General features: G+C 37.1%; 1 protein-coding gene across 1 annotated transcript; it reads right to left on the reverse strand.

Moving 5' to 3' along the window:
• Positions 1–17,016: 17,016 nt before the first annotated feature.
• On the reverse strand, positions 17,017–18,663 carry LOC149252812 (uncharacterized). Its single transcript, XM_089459810.1, has 3 exons — positions 18,214–18,663; positions 17,829–17,950; positions 17,017–17,704 (listed from the first exon to the last, which is right to left on the reverse strand). The coding sequence occupies exons 1-3, from the start codon at positions 18,365–18,367 to the stop codon at positions 17,381–17,383; spliced, it is 600 nt and encodes a 199-aa protein (XP_089315936.1). The 5' UTR covers positions 18,368–18,663; the 3' UTR covers positions 17,017–17,380.
• Between the last annotated feature and the right edge of the window lie 1,206 nt (positions 18,664–19,869).

A 19,869-nucleotide genomic window follows, 5' to 3' on the forward strand; every position in this document is an offset into this window, starting at 1 on the left:
TCTTCCATGTATTACTATGCATTTATTCTTACTATAATTTATGTGGCAACAATTTCTTAATGAATAAACCCTATGTTTATTCTTGGTCCTACACATATGAATTTTCTCGAATCAAATTAAGGTGCATATAAATATGAGAAAAACATTACAATAATTAAGAATTTCATTAAAATAACATTGTCCATACAATGAGAAACTACATAATGGAACCAAGTCCCATATTCATTACATGATCCTTGAATTTAAACGGTGGCATGCCCTTAGTCAAAGGATCAGCGATCATCAACTCAGTGCTAATGTGCTCAATGACCACTTTCTTTTCTTTAGCATGTTCCCTTATAGCTAAATACTTAATGTCGATGTGTTTATTTCGACTCCCACTTTTGTTGTTTTTAGCCATAAAAACAGCGGCTGAATTGTCGCAATATATTCTCAATGGCTTAGAGATAGAATCCATAATTCTAAGCCCATAAATAAAACTCTTAAGCCATACACCATGTAAAGTAGCCTCAAAACAGGAGACGAACTCAACTTCCATAGTGGAAGTGGCAATCAAGGTCTGCTTGGCACTCCTCCATGATACAGCTCCACCGGCCATCATAAAAATGCATCCTGATGTTGATTTGCGTGAATCAACACATCTAGCAAAGTCAGAATCTAAGTAACCAATTACTTCCAAATTGTTCGTCTGTCTATACATAAGCATGTAGTTTTTGGTTCCTCGAAGGTACCTCATTACTTTCTTTGCAGCTCTTCAGTTGTCTAAACCTGGATCACTCTGATATCGTCCCAACATTCCCACAACAAATGCAATGTCAGGGCTTGTGCAGACCTGAGCATACATTAGGCTTCCAACAGCAGAAGCATATGGAATGTTCTTCATTTGTTCCCTTTCAAATTCGTTCTTGAGCATTGGTTCAAATTGAACCTATCACCCTTTACAATGGGAGCTACACTTGGTGAACAATCCTTCCTCTGAAATCTCTCTAAAATTTTATTAATATAGGTTTCCTGAGACAGACCCAAGATGCCTCGAAATCTGTCTCTATGGATCTTAAGGCCAATGACATAAGATGTCTCACCCATATCCTTCATATCGAAATTTTTAGAGAGGAATTGTTTCACTTCATGCAGCAAACCCTTATCATTGGTTGCTAGCAAAATGTCATCCACATATAAAACAAGAAAACAAATTTTACTCCCACTAACTTTCAAGTATATACATTGATCCATAATATTTTCTACAAAACCAAAAGAAGAAATTACATTACGGAATTTCAAATACCATTGGCGGGATGCTTGTTTTAAACCGTATAAGAATTTCTTGAGCTTGCAAACCAATTGCTCACCATCACTAAAGGGGAATCCTTCAAATTGTTTCATGTAAACGTCCTCGTCTAGATGTCCATTAAGAAATGTCGTTTTCACATCCATTTGTTGCAACTCTAAGTCAAAATGGGCTACTAATGCCATAATTACGCACAAGGAATCTTTCTTAGATATAGGAGAGAAAGTCTCCGTGTAGTCGATTCCTTCTTTCTGAGTGAATCTCTTAGCAACAAGTCTTGCCTTGTATCTCTCAATGTTGCCCAATGAGTCTTTCTTTGTCTTAAAGACCCATTTACATCCAATGGCTTTTGCACCATTAGGCAACTCAACAAGATCACACACTTCGTTACTCTTTATAGAATTCATCTCTTCCTTCATGGCATCGTACCATAATTCTGATTCTTTGCAACTCATGGCTTGTGAAAATGACTCGGGATCATTTTCGACTCCAATGTTATAGTCAAATTCTTGCAGATACACAAAATAATCATCAGGAATTGTTGATCTCTTTGGTCTCGTAGATTTTCTTAATGTTGTACCATCATCTTCTTGATAAGTATGTGGTTCAACTCGTTGTTCAAAAGTTCTTGGCAACTCTTGAACTACCTGATCTAAAGGAATGTCGTCGGCAGCTTATGGAACTTCAACAATTGGTTGTTCAACACCAGTTTATACTTGAGGGGTGCTGTGAGCAATAACCAATTTATCACTTGAGGTGGAAGGTTGAGATTCTGAATGATCCTTCTCAGAAACTATGTTCCTGGTTTGATCGCTCCCACTGATCAAGTCATTTTCAAGAAACTTTGCATTTCTTGATTCCACAATCCTAGTGCTATGAGATGGACAATAAAATTTGTAACCTTTAGACCTTTCAGCATATCCAATGAAATACCCACTAATGGTCCTTGGGTCCAGATTCTTCTGTCGTGGATTATATATTCGCACTTCAGACGGGCATCCTCAAACGCATATATGTCGCAAACTCGGTTTCCAACCTTTCCATAATTCAAAGGGCGTTTTAGGAACAACCTTGGTTGGAACTCGGTTTAATATATACACTATCGTCTTAAGTGCTTCAGTCCACAAAGATTTAGGAAGATTGGACCTGCTAAGCATACTTCGCACCATGTCCAATAATGTTCGGTTTCTTCTTTTTGCTACACCATTCTGGTCGAGTGAACCAGGCATGGTGTATTGGGCAACAATCCCATGCTCCTGAAGAAATTTTGCAAATGGCCCAGGTGCTTGTCCATCTTCTGTGCATCTACCATAATATTCTCCACCTCTATCTGATCTCACGATCTTAATTTGCTTCCCGCATTGTTTATCTACTTCAGCGTTAAAGATCTTAAAGGCATCTAATGCTTCGCTCTTTTTATGAAGCATGTAGAGATACATATATCGTGAGTAATCATCTATAAAAGAGATGAAGTATCTCTGACCATGTGAGTCCATGTCTGGATTACATATATCAGTATGTATGATCTCTAATATGTCCAAACTCCTATTGGCACCTTTCTTTGACTTGTTGATCTACTTTCCCTTTATGCAATCCACACAAATCTCAAAATCAGTAAAATCCAAAGTATTAAGTACCCCTTCATTTACCAATCTTTTAATTCTTTCTATGGAGATATGACCTAGTCTCTGGTGCCATAATTTAGAGGAATCTTCATTAATAACACATCTTTTAGTGCCAGTGTGAACATGCATTGAATCATAAGTGACATTGTTTTATAAATTAATGCAGTAAAGACCATTAGAAAAAATACCATTCCCAACACAATCAGATTTATAAAATAAACTGAAGAATGTTTCTGAAAAGTTAAAAGAATATCCAAAAGGTACAAGCCTTGAAACTTAAATCAAGTTTCTAGAAAAACTTGGAACATAAAAAGTCTTTTCTAATTCTAAAACAAAGCCACTACTTAAAGTTAAATAACATGTTCCTATAGCTTCCACATGCGAGCCCGTCCTGTTTCTTGATAAGATGCTTTGCTCACTTCCCACTCACTTCCTTAGGTTTTGCAAACCCTACAAGGAATTCGAAATGTGAATTGTTGATCTAGAATCAATCCACCAGGTGTTAATATTAGCATTAACCATATTAGATTCATAACAAACAAACAAGATTGGATTACCTTTGTCCGCAAGCCATTTCTGAAATTTGGCGTATTCCTTCTTCATGTGTCCCTTCTTTTTACAGAAGAAACACTTGAAATCCTTCTTGATATAGACTTGGGGAGGTACTTTACCTTTCCCTTTGCGATTGGATTGAGATTTTCCCTTTCCACGCATTGCCATCATTGCACTTTCTCCCAGTGCCATCACGAGTCTCTCTTCCTCTTGAACACACATGGTCATGAGTTCATTAATTGATCATTTATCCTTATGTGTGTTGTATGAGATTTTGAAGGGTCCGTATTGGTGTGGAAGGGTGTTCAGAATGTAGAGCACCATGAAGGACTCTGATATTTCAACCTCGAGTTTCTTCGATTGAGCCACAGTGTCCCTCATTTGCATGATGTGCTCGCGCACACCTTTCACACTGGTGAGCCTTAGGGATGAGAACTTCATGATTAGGGTGCTTGCTAGTGTCTTGTCTGAAGTGATGAATTGATCATCAATGGCTTTCAGCAAGTCTTGAACCTTTTCATGCTGATCAACGGAACCACGAATACCAGCGGAAATTTTAGTCTTAATGAACATCATGCTTAGACGATTAGATCGCTCCCATCGTTCATAAAGCGTGATGTCCGCTGCAGTGCTGGTATTAGTGAGCACTGGTGGTTCATTTTTCCTAATAGCATAGTCTATGTCCATCCACCCCAAATGTAGAAGAATTATTTCCTTCCAGACCTTATAGTTATCTCCCTTAAGTTCAGAGATATCACAACGAATTTCAGAAAAAATTTGCAGGTTGTACAACTGCATAAAATTAAAGATCACGTGCTTATGTTAAAATTGAGGCCTTAAAAAAAATTTCATGCTTTACCAATGTAAATCATGCTTAAAATTGAATCTAATGACATAAAAATTGTCTGTGGATTAAATTTTTAATTCAAGCAGATTCAATTATTCTTTATGATAGAATTTATCAAAATATTCACTTAATTCATAATTCTAAAGGGTATATTATGATTATAATTCGATGTAAATTCTATCTTAGATTTGAACTTTATGACAAAACTATTAATTCATAATTCTTGTGGGTAAGTTATAAATATTTTATCCTAATTAATTATATAAATATAATAAAAATTCCTGTGGGATAAAATTTATTATATTTAGTATAATTAATTACAATTAATGTCTAAATATTCTTTATGTGATCCTAATCAATCATAATATATAATATTTATTTAATTAGAGATGTTGTGGCTATTCTCTAATCAATTAAAAATTATATAGATCACTCAGACATTATTTATTATAAATTGCATAAACAAAACTATACACAGTACTTCACATTTCATGCTACGTGAAATGGCGTATACACAGTTTAATATGAAGCAATTAAAAATATGGAAAGCGGAAACACTCACCGCACTGACGAAGCACTTAAAATTCACTTATAAGATTATAAACAAATCTTAACCAGAGTCAAAAACAATGTTTCGTGAAAGGAATAAGTCAAAATGATATCTTAAATAAACTCCATATGCCTATTTCTTGTTCAAACAAAAAAAAAAAAAAAACTTTCGCTGGAAATAAAGTGTAAAGGTAAGCATGAATATAACCAGAACTGTAAATTAGCATTACTGTAAACGATGGCAATAATTCCTCGCAAAATAAAATAAAATTAAAGCACCGCTTCATGCAAATTAAATATGAGCACAGTTATGAATTTACACAACAATTACACCAAGGCAGAGATAAAATTAGCTCTGATACCAAATGATAAGTCTGAACTTTAATGCGGAATAAACTTTAATGCCCAAGAAAAATACCTCTAGCCATTGATGCTGCTCACACTTTGTTATTTTTTATCTGAGTTCAAACCTTCCCTTTTTCAACACACAGTGTTCCTAGCTCTTGAAGTGAAAGCAGCCCAGATAATAAACATAGCTTAAACTAAGTCAATGCAATTTTTAAGAAGAAGACGAGCACTCAACTTGGGATCTCGACTGTGTACAATGTCTGCGTCTTTGTATAGCTCCTCCTACAAATCTGTCAATAAACATGGAGTTGGGCCTTCGATTCACAAGGTACCCTTCGCCCGCTTGAAGCTACGACCTTGCCTTAGAATTTAAAATCCAGATGGATGATACACATGAATAATAGTAACATTGGACACGAGGACTCGGGGACAGAATTTGTAGAACAAAATCCCAATAACAGATTTCTGATTGGGCACTACAAAACAAATGACAAACACCCTCTTAACTGTACGTTCAAGGACTGACTTTTAAATATATAAACAATCAAAGCTCAAAATCTCTCATCTGGCACTTCCAAGCTCTGCTCACTCTAACTTGGTGGTATAAGACTAAAGGGGATTGTGTAAGTGAGTTTGGGGACCAAACAGAAGTATATATAGCCAAGCTTCCATCAAGCTTTTGTTGGTTATGTGTCAAGTGTTCCACAGATCATGGTAGAGAATTGTAGAGGGAGTAATGGACCACTCCAGAAGCTCCCAACAAAAAATTAATTTAACTGCAGTTGATTTCCGTAATTTTAGGAAATGACTGCAGTTGGTTTCCAGAAATTACTGCAGTTGGTTTCCAGAAAGTACTGCGGTTGTTATGGGAGCTATCTGCGACAGTTGAGAAAACGTAAAGGAGCTTAACACTGTTGGGTTGGATTGGCTTGCATCCAGCTTCTTTGACCATCCAGTAGGCTACCTCCTTAGATCGACTTGATCTTGGAGGTATTTAGACACTTTAAAGACAATAATTTTTTCTTTACAAGATCCAATGTGCCCATAGGGTCTTCAATATATGACAATGACTCTTTAACCTAGGACAAACCCTAGAAGCACTCAATGGGTGCTTGACCTACAAAATAAAAGAATTTGAGCATGAAACCCATGCTCCAATAATAATTTCTTTTCATTTATTTTTTACAAAAATACATTTCATACTTATGAAAACCGAACCTAATTGCACATTCTTCAACACTCCCTCTTAACTAGGGAGGTATTTATAAGAGGTACATGGTCATTCTCAATCTGAAGAGATCTCATAAAAAGAGTCGAATTGGTAACCCATCTGTTTAACATCATAACAACCAACATTGTTACATAGCAAGGCCTTGACTAACTCTATCCACATGATCAGAGCACAACGTTGGTGAGACCAATGATTCATAGACACCATAAGCAGTGTCTCTCAAGGTACATACTCCACCCGAGTGTTCACAGAGTATGACTTTCCTTTAGACTATTCTTATCTTGGATAGCTAGTCCTTAAAGAATATCGGTCCACAACTACTCTTGTCTTGAATGCCCTACCACATTCTCAAAGAGTATCGAATGCCAGATGGTTACCCAATCCTCCATTATGTCTTCCCAAGTGAATACAAGAATGTAGTGTTTATCTCTCCCTCTCAATTAGGGAGGATACATCGACCAAACCAAGCTTGTCCCTTAAATATACAAGCTTCTTGCTTAGAAGTGACTTTTTCAATATGTCAGTGACCTGTTCATCAATGGAGATGTATTGTAGCTTCAACACACCATTTTGTACTAGCTCTCGGATATAGTGATACTTGTTGTTTATGTGCTTTGTCTTTCCATGAAACACTAGATCTTCAAACAAACATATATAACTGGTGTTATCACAACGTATCACTGTGGAGTTCATTAGTCCTTCAAACAAATCAGATAGCAGCTTTCTCAACCATACAACTTCTCTACTTACTTCATAGGTTGCAACATATTCAGCACTACTCAAAGCAACTCAGTCTTGCTTTCTGCTCATCCATAAGACCATGGAAGATCCCAAACTAAAGAATCCTCGTGTAGTGCTCTTTCCATCTTGCTCATTGCCTCCCCAATCGGAATTTGTATATCCAATTAATTGGACATCATTCCTTCTATCATACTTTAGACAGTAGTGGATGGTTAATTGTAGATAGCTCAGAATATGTTTTGTTGTCATCCAATGATCATGCTTCAGCTCCACTCGGAATTAACTGAGAACATTTATCGCAAAACATATGTCTGGACGAGTATTCAATAAGTACATCAATAAGCCAATGAGTTGCCTATACTTGGAAGGATCCACAAGGCTAGATTCAGAACTCCTTAGTCTCTTCAAGTTTGGGATCATCGAAGTAGTCATAGGTTCACAATCCATCATGTCAAACATATTCAGTCTCTCAATCACATATTTTCCTTGACCCAAATAAACTTCATTAGGTCCTTGCCAGACTTCTAGTCCGAAATAATAATGCATCATCCCAAGATCTTTCATGTCAAATTCTACTGTTAATTGCTTCTTACACTCTTCAATTCGACCTTCTACACCTGTCAAGAGAAGATCATCTACATACAAAAGAATGATTACAGGTTCACCATCTTCAACCTTAATGTAAATTTTAGAATCAACAGAGCTTTTTGTGAAGCCTATCCTTTGAAGGTATGCATTCATTCTAGCATATAATGCCCTTGGTGCTTGTTTAAGGCCATATAGTGTTTTTTTCAATCTGCAAACATATGCCTTTCTATATTTGACTTCGAAACCCAAGGGTTGCTCTATGTAGACTTCTTCATCTATTGTGTCATTCAAAAACGCAGTCTTGCCATCCATTTGGTGGATGTTCCATCCCATCAATGTTGCCAGAGAGACTAATGATCGAATCGTTGTATATCTTCTTATTGGAGCAAATGTCTCTTCATAGTCGATGCCTTCAAGTTGAGAGAAGCCTCTAGCCACAAATCTTGCTTTATACTTATCTATACTTCCATCAACTGCATGTTTGATCTTATAGATCCATTTGGAAGTAATCACAAATTTGCCTTCAGGCCTAGGCACAATCTCCCAAGACTCCATTCTTCATTATAGATTGATCCTCTTCATTCATGTCATCCTTCCTTTCTCGATTATTTATAGCCTCTTCAAAAGAGGACGGTTTTGCTTCTATCAGTTTTGTCATGTTTGTAGCATATCTAGAATCTCTCTTAGGTTTCTTGCTTTCTCTAAATGAGCATGTCGCTTCTCCATGACCTTTTGCATCAAATAGTGTAAATTTCAACCAATTTGGTCATTTCCTTGTTTTAGGGATGACCACAGGTTGAACAGGTTCACAGGGGCCTTCTTCTTCATGGTGTGATTCTTCTTTTCCTTGGTCAACTTCATCCTCAAACATCGGAAGTTCTTTATCATCAAAGTCTATGGAAAATTCATTTGATTTCTTGAATGTTATGCTCTCATCAAATATGACATCACAACTGACTTCTATGTGATGTCCATCTCTCATGTAGATCCTATAAGCTTTTGATGAGTTGCTATACCCAACAAAGATTCCCTTCATGCCGGAAGGATCCAACTTTTTTTTTTTGTCCTTTGGTATATGGATATATACAAGACACCCAAAGATCCGAAGATGATCTATAGATGACTTCCTTCCAATGAACACTTTTCTGGAGTTTTGTTGTCTAGGGATTTGTGAGGACTTCAATTCTGAATGTAGGCAGTTGTCTTTGTGGTTTCTCCCCACAGAAACTTAGGTAGATACTGATCATGTAACATTGTTTTTACACTTTCTTCAATGAATCTATTCTTTCTTTCTGCAACCCCATTTTGTTCGGTATTATATGGGACTATCAACACCCTCTTAATCCCAAACTCCTTACAGATGCTATAATCTCTTTAGATGTATATTTTCTTCCATTATCAGATCTTAGTATCTTGATTCTTCTTTCTGTAAGGTTCTCCACTTCAGCTTTGAATTCTTGGAATTTTGTAAATACTTCATCCTTGGTTTTCATTAAATAAACCCACATCTTTCTTGAATGATCATCTATAAATGTGACATAATATAGATGACCTCCAAATGATTTAGGGATCATAGGACCACATACAACAGAGTGAATGAGATCCAAGATTTCTTTTGATCGTGAAGCACTGCATCCAAATGGTCTCTTGGTATTCTTACCTAATGCACATCCCTTACAGACACCTTCATGATCCTCTTTCACATTAGGAACTCCAACTACTATGGAACTTAGGGTTGGAAGGATTTTGAAATGTAAATGACCAAATCTTCGATGCCAAAGTTCACATGGGCTAATTTCAATGTGAACTAGGGCTTGGACCACAAGAAATATCAATTTGTAGAGTCTTCCTTCTCAAATGCCTATAACTTTGGCTTGATCTATACTCGAGTCTTTTCCCCAAACAACGACATTTCCATCAATGAAGGTTATTCTGTCACCCTTATCTTCTAGACTTGAAATAGAAAGTAAATTCTTGTTCAAACCTGGAACAAAGAGAAAGTTATTGAGGTGGATGTTGCTTCCGTCTTCCAGCTTTATGGAAGTTTATCCAATACCTTTCACAGGATAGCTCTTGTTGTCTCCAAGTTCCACTGAATAAGCATACTTTCCTTTTGATGAGGTCTTCAATCTATTGGAATGCCCAGTCATGTGCCTTGATGCACCACTGTCAATTACCCAAATGTCTTAATCTTGAAATGTGTCAGAGAGAGCCGAGAAGAGACCTTCATCCCTTTCTTTGATTAATACCTTCTTTGTAGAGAATAAGAAATTCCATGCTTCCTTAATACCTTTCTTGAGATGGCTTGCAATCTTCTTGATGATCTTCTTCACTATAGAGGAGATCTTCATGATGCCCTTAGATAACCTTAGCTCTGATATTATGTTGAGAACTCAATAGGGCAGTAAGTATGTTAAGTCTCTTAACTTGATAACTGTTTGTGTTAATTTTTTCCTTATTAGCTTTGTCCCTTATTATTACAGTGTGAGATACATCAAACAGCAACCAAAACAATAAGAACAGTGACACAGTATATAGGCTGCAAGCAAGGGCCAAAATCCCCCCTCTTGAGAGGAAAACCCTTAAATCTCTTCTCTTATAGATTCTTCAATTGACGAATATCATGACCTCGTGACTCAGAGAAATACCCTCCAACATCAAAATCAATTCGGCCTCCTACTTCTATGACTTCAACCTCCCATTGCAGATCCGAAATTCTGTCTCCCGGCAACTGCTGCAACTGTTGTTGCTCCTCTTAGAAACTTCTGGCATTTCATTCAAATCAGTTTATAGTAAAGGGTTATATAATAGAGCAGAACTCTGTGCATTGTGGATATTGCTCTACGAATTGCAAAAGAAAGAGGAATATCCAGTTTGCAGATCATGGGTGACTCGAAGCTTATCATAGAATGGTCTAAAGGATATTACAATCTGGAAAACCTTTTACTGGTTCCAATTATTGGTAGAATAACAGAGATAAGATCAAATTGGAATTTGTATCCTTTCATTGCATTTCATTCAAATCAGCTTATGGTAAAGAGGTAAATAATACAAAAGAACTCTGCATTGTGGATATTTCTAAGAATTGCAAAAGCAAGAGGAATATCCAATTTTCAGATCATGGGTTACTCAAAGCTCATCATAGAATGTTCTAAAGGATATTACAATCTGTAAAACCTTTTACTAGTTCCCATTGGAACTATTGATAGAATAACAGAGATAAGATCAAATTGGAATTTGTATCCTTTCACCATGTCTATAGAGAAAAAAACAAGAGTGCTGATATACTTTCCAAAGAAGCCCTGTTACTGCAAAAACAAAAGCTGGAAATATCAAATAATTTAAGGAAAGGAGGGGTATCTGTCAGTCATATTACATGTTCCTTATCAATAGTCTTGGCAATTAAGAATGGACAATATGATAATACGTTTCATCCTACGAAGAGAAGCAGAAATCAATGGGCAAAGGTTTTCTTTTGTTTTTTCCATGTAATGTTTTTTTTGTAGCAAGGCCAGGCTTAACCTGTTTCTGGTGATTTAATAGGATATTTAACATCTGGCAGGAACAACAGAAGCAGAAATGTGAAAAGTGCAAATCAATGGACAGGAGTCTTCTTATTATTTTTGTGTAATGTTTTTGCATATAGCAAGGCCAGGCTTTGCATCCTGCTGCAGTTTATTTGAGGGGATACTTCAGGTCTTACAAGAACTGAAGAAGAAGCAGAGATACTGGACTTAGGATTGCCGGAAAGGCATCTTTAAATGTATATTCTAATTTTCTACTTTATGATTTATTTCATGGAATAAAAAAACACAGATTTATAATACACAAATTGTCCAAAAGTTGAACCATCCTCTGATAAAAATATAGGTTAACTGGTTTTCCCTCTCCAAAATTTGTATATAATTCTTAACTTAACTCGACAATGAAGTATAGAAAAGTGGGCTTTCAGCTAACTCAAATTTGGCAGAGGGCCCACTAATCAATTGTGTTCAAGAAATGACATAATACAAAGAGAGCGAAACAGTTTTGCTTAACATCCGACTTTACAAGAACTCCTGTTTTTCAAGATATACACGTTTGTATGGTGAGAAATTTTTGTTATGGGTGTTTCCGTAGGATTTAGATAATTATTTCAAAACAAATCTATTGAAATTTCTGACTATTTATGAAATGTATGCAAGAAATGACAATATACAAAGAAAGCAAAAGGGTTTTCTTTAACATCATACATTACAAGAATTCCTGTGTTTTCAAGGTGTAGACGTTTGTATTGTGAGAAAATTTGGTTATGGGTGTTCGTCTACAATTTAGATGATTATTTCTAAGTGTCTATTGCCATTTTTGACGATTTATGAAATCCATGCATTTCAATATTAAATTTAGACATGAAATTTATCTTAAATTGTATGACTGCATTTATACCAAACAAATGCGTATCAGATCCCCCTCCAGCTAGTCTATATCATCAATAGAATCTCCTAAAGGGATTAAGAGTACCGACACATATTTGAAATGTTCAATTGATCTGTAAAACAACCCTTCAAAGATCTTCAGCCGCTATGCTTTCCGTTAATCACACAGTTAAAATATAATTATGTCAGTGCTAACTGACATAAAAGAAATTTGAAGGTGTCCAGAATATTGAAAGATACCTCAATAGTATGGATATACTGATCAGACAAGATCAAAATCAAAATAACTGACCTAGGCAGCAAGTTCACATACTTGTATAATGATAAAATTAGATATTTTTTTGAATACTCATATTTGAAAAAGATATCATTATACAACACTGGCTAATCAGCAGTACGAGAAAAGAGTCTAGACTATCTTATAATGTGGTCATAAAATTTAAGCCGTCTCTTTTTTAATATGACCCCATGAGAAATCAACAAAACATTTGCCTAAAAGTTCAAAGAACAAACAAATAATACCACAGGAAACATATTTGCACATACATAATATCTGAGTAATATGACACACCCCCACCCTCACAAATCCTTCGTGTCAAACACAAAACAATGATGACATGAGTTTGACTCGTGTCCTGAAGTAGGTGCTCTTGAATTGATGGCTGCAAAAACTGCATGCCCAAAAAACATTGCCTCCTCCCTTTAACTTGTTCCCTAGCCCTTATGTCTTATAAAATACTTCCACGGGGTATTTCAGTTCTCCAGCCTGCTGTCTTGCTAAAAGAATGTTTCTCTCAACATTTGAAGTTGTTGTTGCAGCCCACTTCCAGCGAATGGAATACTTGCAGACCCTGATGAAATTGAAGAAGGGGCATTCCCAGTGGGGGCATTCCTCCCCTTTTTTTTTGTTAAATTTGGCAGCTAGGGTGAAATTCCCTAGCCTCCATTTAATTTAATTTGCTTAAGCAAAGAAATTTTAAGGCATCCAATTAATGTTCAATACATATATAAAAGGGGTCTATTATTACCCTTCAAATCGGCTCAAATTAAATTGGAGGGAAAAGTGCTTTATCAAAATTCAAATTTCAAAGACCAGCTTCAATCTATTGTAGGCCCCTTTCAAAAGTTGTGTCCCTTCATCATCGTCAACAAGTATAAATACCCCATTGGGGTATCATCCAATGCATGTGAATTTTGATCTGAGTTATTGTAGGCCCCTTTCAAAAGTTGTGTCCCTTCATCATCGTCAACAAGTATAAATACCCCATTGGGGTATCATCCAATGCATGTGAATTTTGATCTGAGTTCTTTCAGGGTTCGAATGGCTTCGTCAAGGTTCAGATAGCTCTTGATTTTCTGTGGTTCAATGATACTTGATGGCTCTTGTCTTTTGTACTACGGATGGCACCTCACCCTTGTTTTCTAAGGCTTGTTAGTATAATATCTGAGGTTAGACTGGTAACCGGTTATCAAGGCCAGTTTTGAAAACTATGTGTATACTTCAGTTACACATTTAGTTCCTCGCATGGTTTATGACATTGATACTTTGTTGCTTTGCGTTAGCTTCTACATTGACCCTATTCCCTGCGATTTGTTTGATATCATTACCCAGTATGGTTGAGTACAACGATAGGCACGATATGTCTTGTTGGCATCACATCGATGCTAGTTCATTTTATATATGACAATTTTAGCAGTTCAGAACAATATGATGTTTGGTATGATGAGCAGTACAAGTATTGTGTATGGCAGCATTTGATATTCCCTTGCATCTTCAAGTGATACATACTATCAGTGTTACAAGAAGTATTGGTATATGAATGGCATCCTTACAATCCAGAGGAAAAGATGATGTTGCTGCCCTAATATCAGTATGGCAGTGTAGGGTAACAGTATCTTTTATAAGACTTGTTCACAACTAAAAGATGATATTTGCACTTTGTATTTCTCTGTTGAACTTTCTATGACAATCTAATAGAAGAATAAGAATTTGTGATGGGTTTTCCCCCTTGTAGTGCTTTACCCTGGTCTCTAATCATATCATCTTTGTGCACGTTTTTCTTCTTATGATCTTTTATGTTCTGCTGCTATGATGTCATTGTTCTTTCTATATAATTGTTAATGGTGCTTAAATGTTACGGGGTGAATGTGATCTGAAATAATGAAATGCAATTATCTAAAGCAAAGAACAATGAAGCCCTAAGAAAATTAACATGGTATCAAAGCCAGGTTGAAGAAAAGACTGTTGTCATTACCCCTGTAAGGACACCTGTGAATAAAGGGATGACAAAAATCTAAAAGAATGCCAAGGTTTGAAGAACACCCTTGTAACCCTTGTTATAGCAAAAAAAATAGGGTTAGGGTTTGGAAGAAGTATGGTTTGGATGATCAGTGAAAAGTTGTATAAGCATCTGTGATAAATTTTGTATGTTTGATTGGTTGTTGGTCGCTGAGACTTCTCCTCCTGTGTCAATACATGTGATACCGCATGATTATAAAGGAAAGGACTTGGAACAAGGATTCTGTGAATGATTGCATCTCTTCTGAAGACCCTCGGTGATAGGTTCAAGAGGGAGTTGATCACTTCTTTCAACCCTTGTGAAAGGGAGAAAGCTGGTGCAGGAAAGATGAAGCTAAAGTAAATTATAAAAGGACGAAACTCCTCCATTAAATCACGTCATTTTTGAATCGGGATTATTTTCCTTACACTTGTTTTATTTTTGGGTCTCTCTGCAATCCCGGTTGGTTTATCGCATTTCTAGCTTGCTACAGGTCTTATGGCACTGGATCTTCATTTGTATATGGCACTAGTCTCATAGAACTGTCCTGGCATATATCTCGCTCAGATCTTCATTCCTTTGCTCTCTCAGTTTTGGCACATCGCATGTATCTCAGTTCTAACATATCGCAGTTCTGGATATCGCATAGTCTAAGCATAGTGCATGAATTACAGTATCATAGTCTTGGCATGTATTTCAATTCCGGCATCGCATATGTGTTACAACCCTTGTATCCAACATATATATATGCATTACATTCTTCGTCCCTTCGCTTGGCATCGTAATTTTTATATATAATCTGATCATGAAATTGCACAATGATATATGGTCTCTCTCTCATCATGATAATGGTATGGCCCGATGGCCCATAATCGTATGACTTGTTGGCCCAGGTGACACAGTGGCCCGATAGTAGTGCCCAGCAGTATCAGCAGAGTGGCCCAGGTAGCACAGTGGCCCGACAGCAGTATCCAGTGGTATCGGCATGGCCCCATCATAGCATGTATATATAAATACTATGGCAGACAGTGTCATGGTATGGCAGACAACATATATATGGTAGTATGTATGGCTTCATGCCATCGTATATATATGTATATATTCAGAGCAGTATAGAATCAAAGAAACCCATTGATTCAAATGTGTATGCACAGATCCTAACAGTATGTCATGTCAATGAATAGCACCAAGAAAATTGTATAGGCAGTATTGCTACGATTCAGTGATGACAGGATGACAATAAGAGTGTTCCCTTGATGACAACGCCTTTATATGGCGATATTATCTCAGCTCTTTTAAATTAGCCTCAGTTCACAAGCGAAGCTATGAACTGACTCTTGTTGATCCTTGGAGGCCTCATGTGATTGAAGAAGCTACCTACTTAGAAAGAGTAGATTAAAGGCGACAATCTGAAATTGAGATTAGTGTAGTCCTCATACAAGAACCATTCTTGAAGCAAGTGTTCGATGATATGGAGAAGGAAGAAAGTCCCCTATGGATTTGAGCAAGCCCTCTTGTCTTAGTTGATGACCTTTTGATGTTGACACCTTCCTCTCTTCAAGTTACAGGTATGTCTTTAATATTTGGCTATATGCACTGACAACTTGTTTGTGACAGGATGAAACCTCTTCAATATTCAAGGAAGCATAAGGATAATGAGGGCTTCCATATAAAGAGAAATATGTCAGGCATAATGAACTATTTTGTAGAAGTCAAAAGAGCCTTCTCTTCAAATATATTTTGATGGTCTTCCACAATGAACTATATACCCTTGATATACATTATGTAGACAAATCTGTTGTATGAGATAATCTTAGTCTTGCAGCTGCTACCTCCATAAGAGGGAGATGATTGTATATTGGCTGCAAGTTCTTTGAGAGCGGTGTATATGATGGGTTTGACTATTGCGAGATTCGACATGCAGAAATTTGTGTTTTCATGAGATTAGATATCCGTGATTCGATGCAGCAAGAGGCATGAAGCTCCATCACATCAGGACGGATGAACAGGTTGTTGTCCTCCCAAAGTCCTTAGGGAAGGTAAGGTTTTAACAAACATAGACAATAGAAGAATCATTTCATGGAAGCCAAATAACAGAAAGGGGGCATATAGTTCCAAAACATGTTAAACTAAGTTTTGAAAAAAAAATATGACACTAAACAAGAAACCATTCTGCGGAAACTTGAGCACCAATGAGAAACTTGCTTTCTGGAATGTAGGCAAATAAATGACAGTATTTCTAACATTCACTAGATTAGCTATAGTTAACAAGACACATTTGTAATACCTTGATTAGATTACACGTCCCAGATAGACATGATCGAAACCAGAAACTTATGCAACAAATTCAATTATTAATTGAATGCATAGTTAGAGCTATAATGACCTACATAAATGACATCATCAATGAGATATGCGAATCAAACTTCAAACTGTCAAGCAGTTACGATTTACGAGAATTGCAAGAAGAATTTAGAAATACACAGTATAATGCCACACATAAACAGCATTACCAATAGGAGCATATGCACCCCTAGCTTCAAACACTCGAGCAATAACAACCCCAAGAAAGGTAACATGCATTTAAAACCTGTAACTGTCTAGTTTAAAGAAATACTAGTTGCATTTTTAAATACTTTTACAATATTAGATGCTTACATCTGATGAAAATCAATCAAAGGCATACAAGTTTGTCCAAACATTTCATGAGCTGTCAAGATCACAAGTTGTGCCATGCACTTCCTAATCAAGTTCACACACTCGGTCATGGAGTCTCTGTTTTAAATGAAGAAATTATAAAAATCTACAGCAAGCCCCCGTTTATTGCTAGATGATGCATTATTTCCTCAGAAACCGCATGCTGAGACACGCAAAAATCTGGAATTCACCTGCCATAGCCAACCTCATACTTGGATCTTCAGTCAGAAAATGTCAGGTACTCAATGAAAGGTTTTGGAGCTGAATTGATAGACAGAAGTTCGGATCTCTTAGCCATTTCAAAGTCCTCAAATTGAAAAGCAGGTGCACATGTGCAGCCAACTAATGAATAGTGCGTTTCGGGATCTCTAGGTTGGGCTTTAACTAGCAGGCTACCATCATTGGAAAAGCTCTCTATATCACGAGTTGGATATGAGCCAAACCAAACAAATGGTGGCACAGTGTACTGCAATGTTTGACCTGCTCTAAGATCGGAACCCAACACAGTTTGCTTTATCAGCCCATTAGGGTCAAGCTCAAAGACCTGACATTTGACAACCCAGGACTTAGCCGACAGTGCTCCACGGAGTATAATATGATATGCTCTTTTTTATAATAAAATTAAAAATAAAAACTTGGAAATAATAAAACGATTCGAATTTACTAACCGTGAGAGGCTCTCCCAGGTAGAAATGCCACGTTTCGGCGCAAGGAATACGATGCAAATGGGACACGCTTCCAGATGGTAGCAGAAATAAAATCGCAGTGCTTATGGGTCTATCGACTTTGTCTAAACAAAGCCACATCCATGGTCATGTTAGCACTTGCTGTTGTGTGATCATCTAATAAAATATAAAGACCATGACCAGTGACAATACCATATCCTCATCAAACCATGGCTCTGAAACCCTAATTGCACAAAACAAAATCCCCAAATCCCAAAAAACTGCGAACTATATTATATTACACGCACCAAAGATATACTTGACTCTGCAAATTATATATAAGGAAATGAAACATGAGAAATGGAATGGATTGGGATTAACGAATTACACTGAGGCGGAAGAATAGATTTAGAAAGGGCCACGGAGGTGTCTCTCGATGTCTCTTTGAAAAACCCTCCTTCAGGATGGGGTTGCATATCCAGCAATTCTCTCGTTTGTTCGCACGTTAGGGCTCCCTCTGATGTTGCTGCGGCGGCCGCCATTGAAATGAAATTTCTCACGCAATTTCAAATTCTACGTTATGACATATGACACAGCCGAAATGAAATTTCTCACACAATTTATGGAATATAACAGAGTCTTACCAGACGAGGCTTGTGTTTAACAAGTCGTATTAGAATATATATATATATATATATACACACTACCTGTCACCATGTATATACAATTCGACCTGTGTGTACACGATGCGACATTTCCTCCCGCGGGAGTCTTCGCACCAGGAAGCTTCCGCGTTAGCAACTGCCAACTCGGTCCTGAGCTGTGTCTCCATCGTCTCGCGTTTATTTTACCTTTAAATTTAGTAGATATAAGCGATTTCTTTTTCGGTAAATTTTGTTAAAAAAATGTTTATCGGATAAAAAAATTGACATATTAATGTTTTTTTGATAAATTCAAGATTAATGTGGATATATAATAAATATATATAAAAACATTGTAGTGTAATATACACATGATTTTTATTTTTTTATTTTTTTTGGTTGGTTAATTTTAACCAAAAGCTTTGCGCAGCCATGGTTTTCTGTGATGGTTTTCTGTTGAGCATCGTTTGCCTCCTCTTCTTCTTTCTATGGTCTCCCTTTTTCTTCCATTTCCCATTTGGGTTTGTCTTTTTAGTGATATTTAGCTAAACAGTCTTGATAGTTGCACTGGCTTAAAATGTCTATCTGGCTGAGGAAATCGTGACCTTCAACTCACTAGTTGCCACTGCTCCAAAGTTCCAAAAACAAGGTTCTTCTCGCTTTGTGAAAAAGGTGGAGGAAATTCTGAAGATTGAGATTAAGCCCCCCTAAGCTCGTTCTCGGGCCCTGCGACTCATTGATTGTGGCCTTATTGGTTAGTTCAGGGGCCTCTAGCCCTCTCCGTGCTCAGTTCGGTCTTGGATTGAGAAGAACTGGAAGCAGCTCGTCAAGGGCAAAGTTATCTCATCATTATGTGGTAAGGGCTTTTACACTTTCTACTTTGAGAACAGGTTGGATAGTGATGTCCCTGTTTTGTCCCTGTCTGGGTGAAACTTCCCTACCTGCCCCTTCATTATTGGAACAATGCAATCTTCCATATGATTTGGAACTCTTTGGGAAAGTATATTGGCTGTGTGGAGCCAAAGGATGGACTCTTTGTTTGTGCAAGGATATGTGTGGAAGTCGACTTGGAAAAAGGGCTCCTTGCCACTATCAATCTCTGTATGAATAGTTGGATGCATGTTTCGGAAGTCGACTACGACCAGCTGCCCTTTAAAATGCAAAAGGCCCTAGCAGTTGCCCAGGCTGATGGTTGTTCTTCTCTTTCCTCAAGAGATACCGGCCTCAGTGGTCTTGGGGCTGAAAAGCTCGCTTCGGCCCCATAAAAGTAGAAAGAAGCACCCCCAAGCAAAGCAACACCCGGTAACTCAAAAGATACCCTGAAGAGGAAGACGAAGATGATTTCTTGTCCTCCAAGTCACTGACGGGACCAACAATACCCGCGAGCTCAACCGATGAGAAAT

The sequence above is a fragment of the Pinus tabuliformis genome, chromosome 7 (assembly GCF_031772625.1).
Source record: "Pinus tabuliformis cultivar Carrire ecotype Pingquan chromosome 7, CPIR1, whole genome shotgun sequence".
Classification (NCBI taxonomy): domain Eukaryota; kingdom Viridiplantae; phylum Streptophyta; class Pinopsida; order Pinales; family Pinaceae; genus Pinus; species Pinus tabuliformis.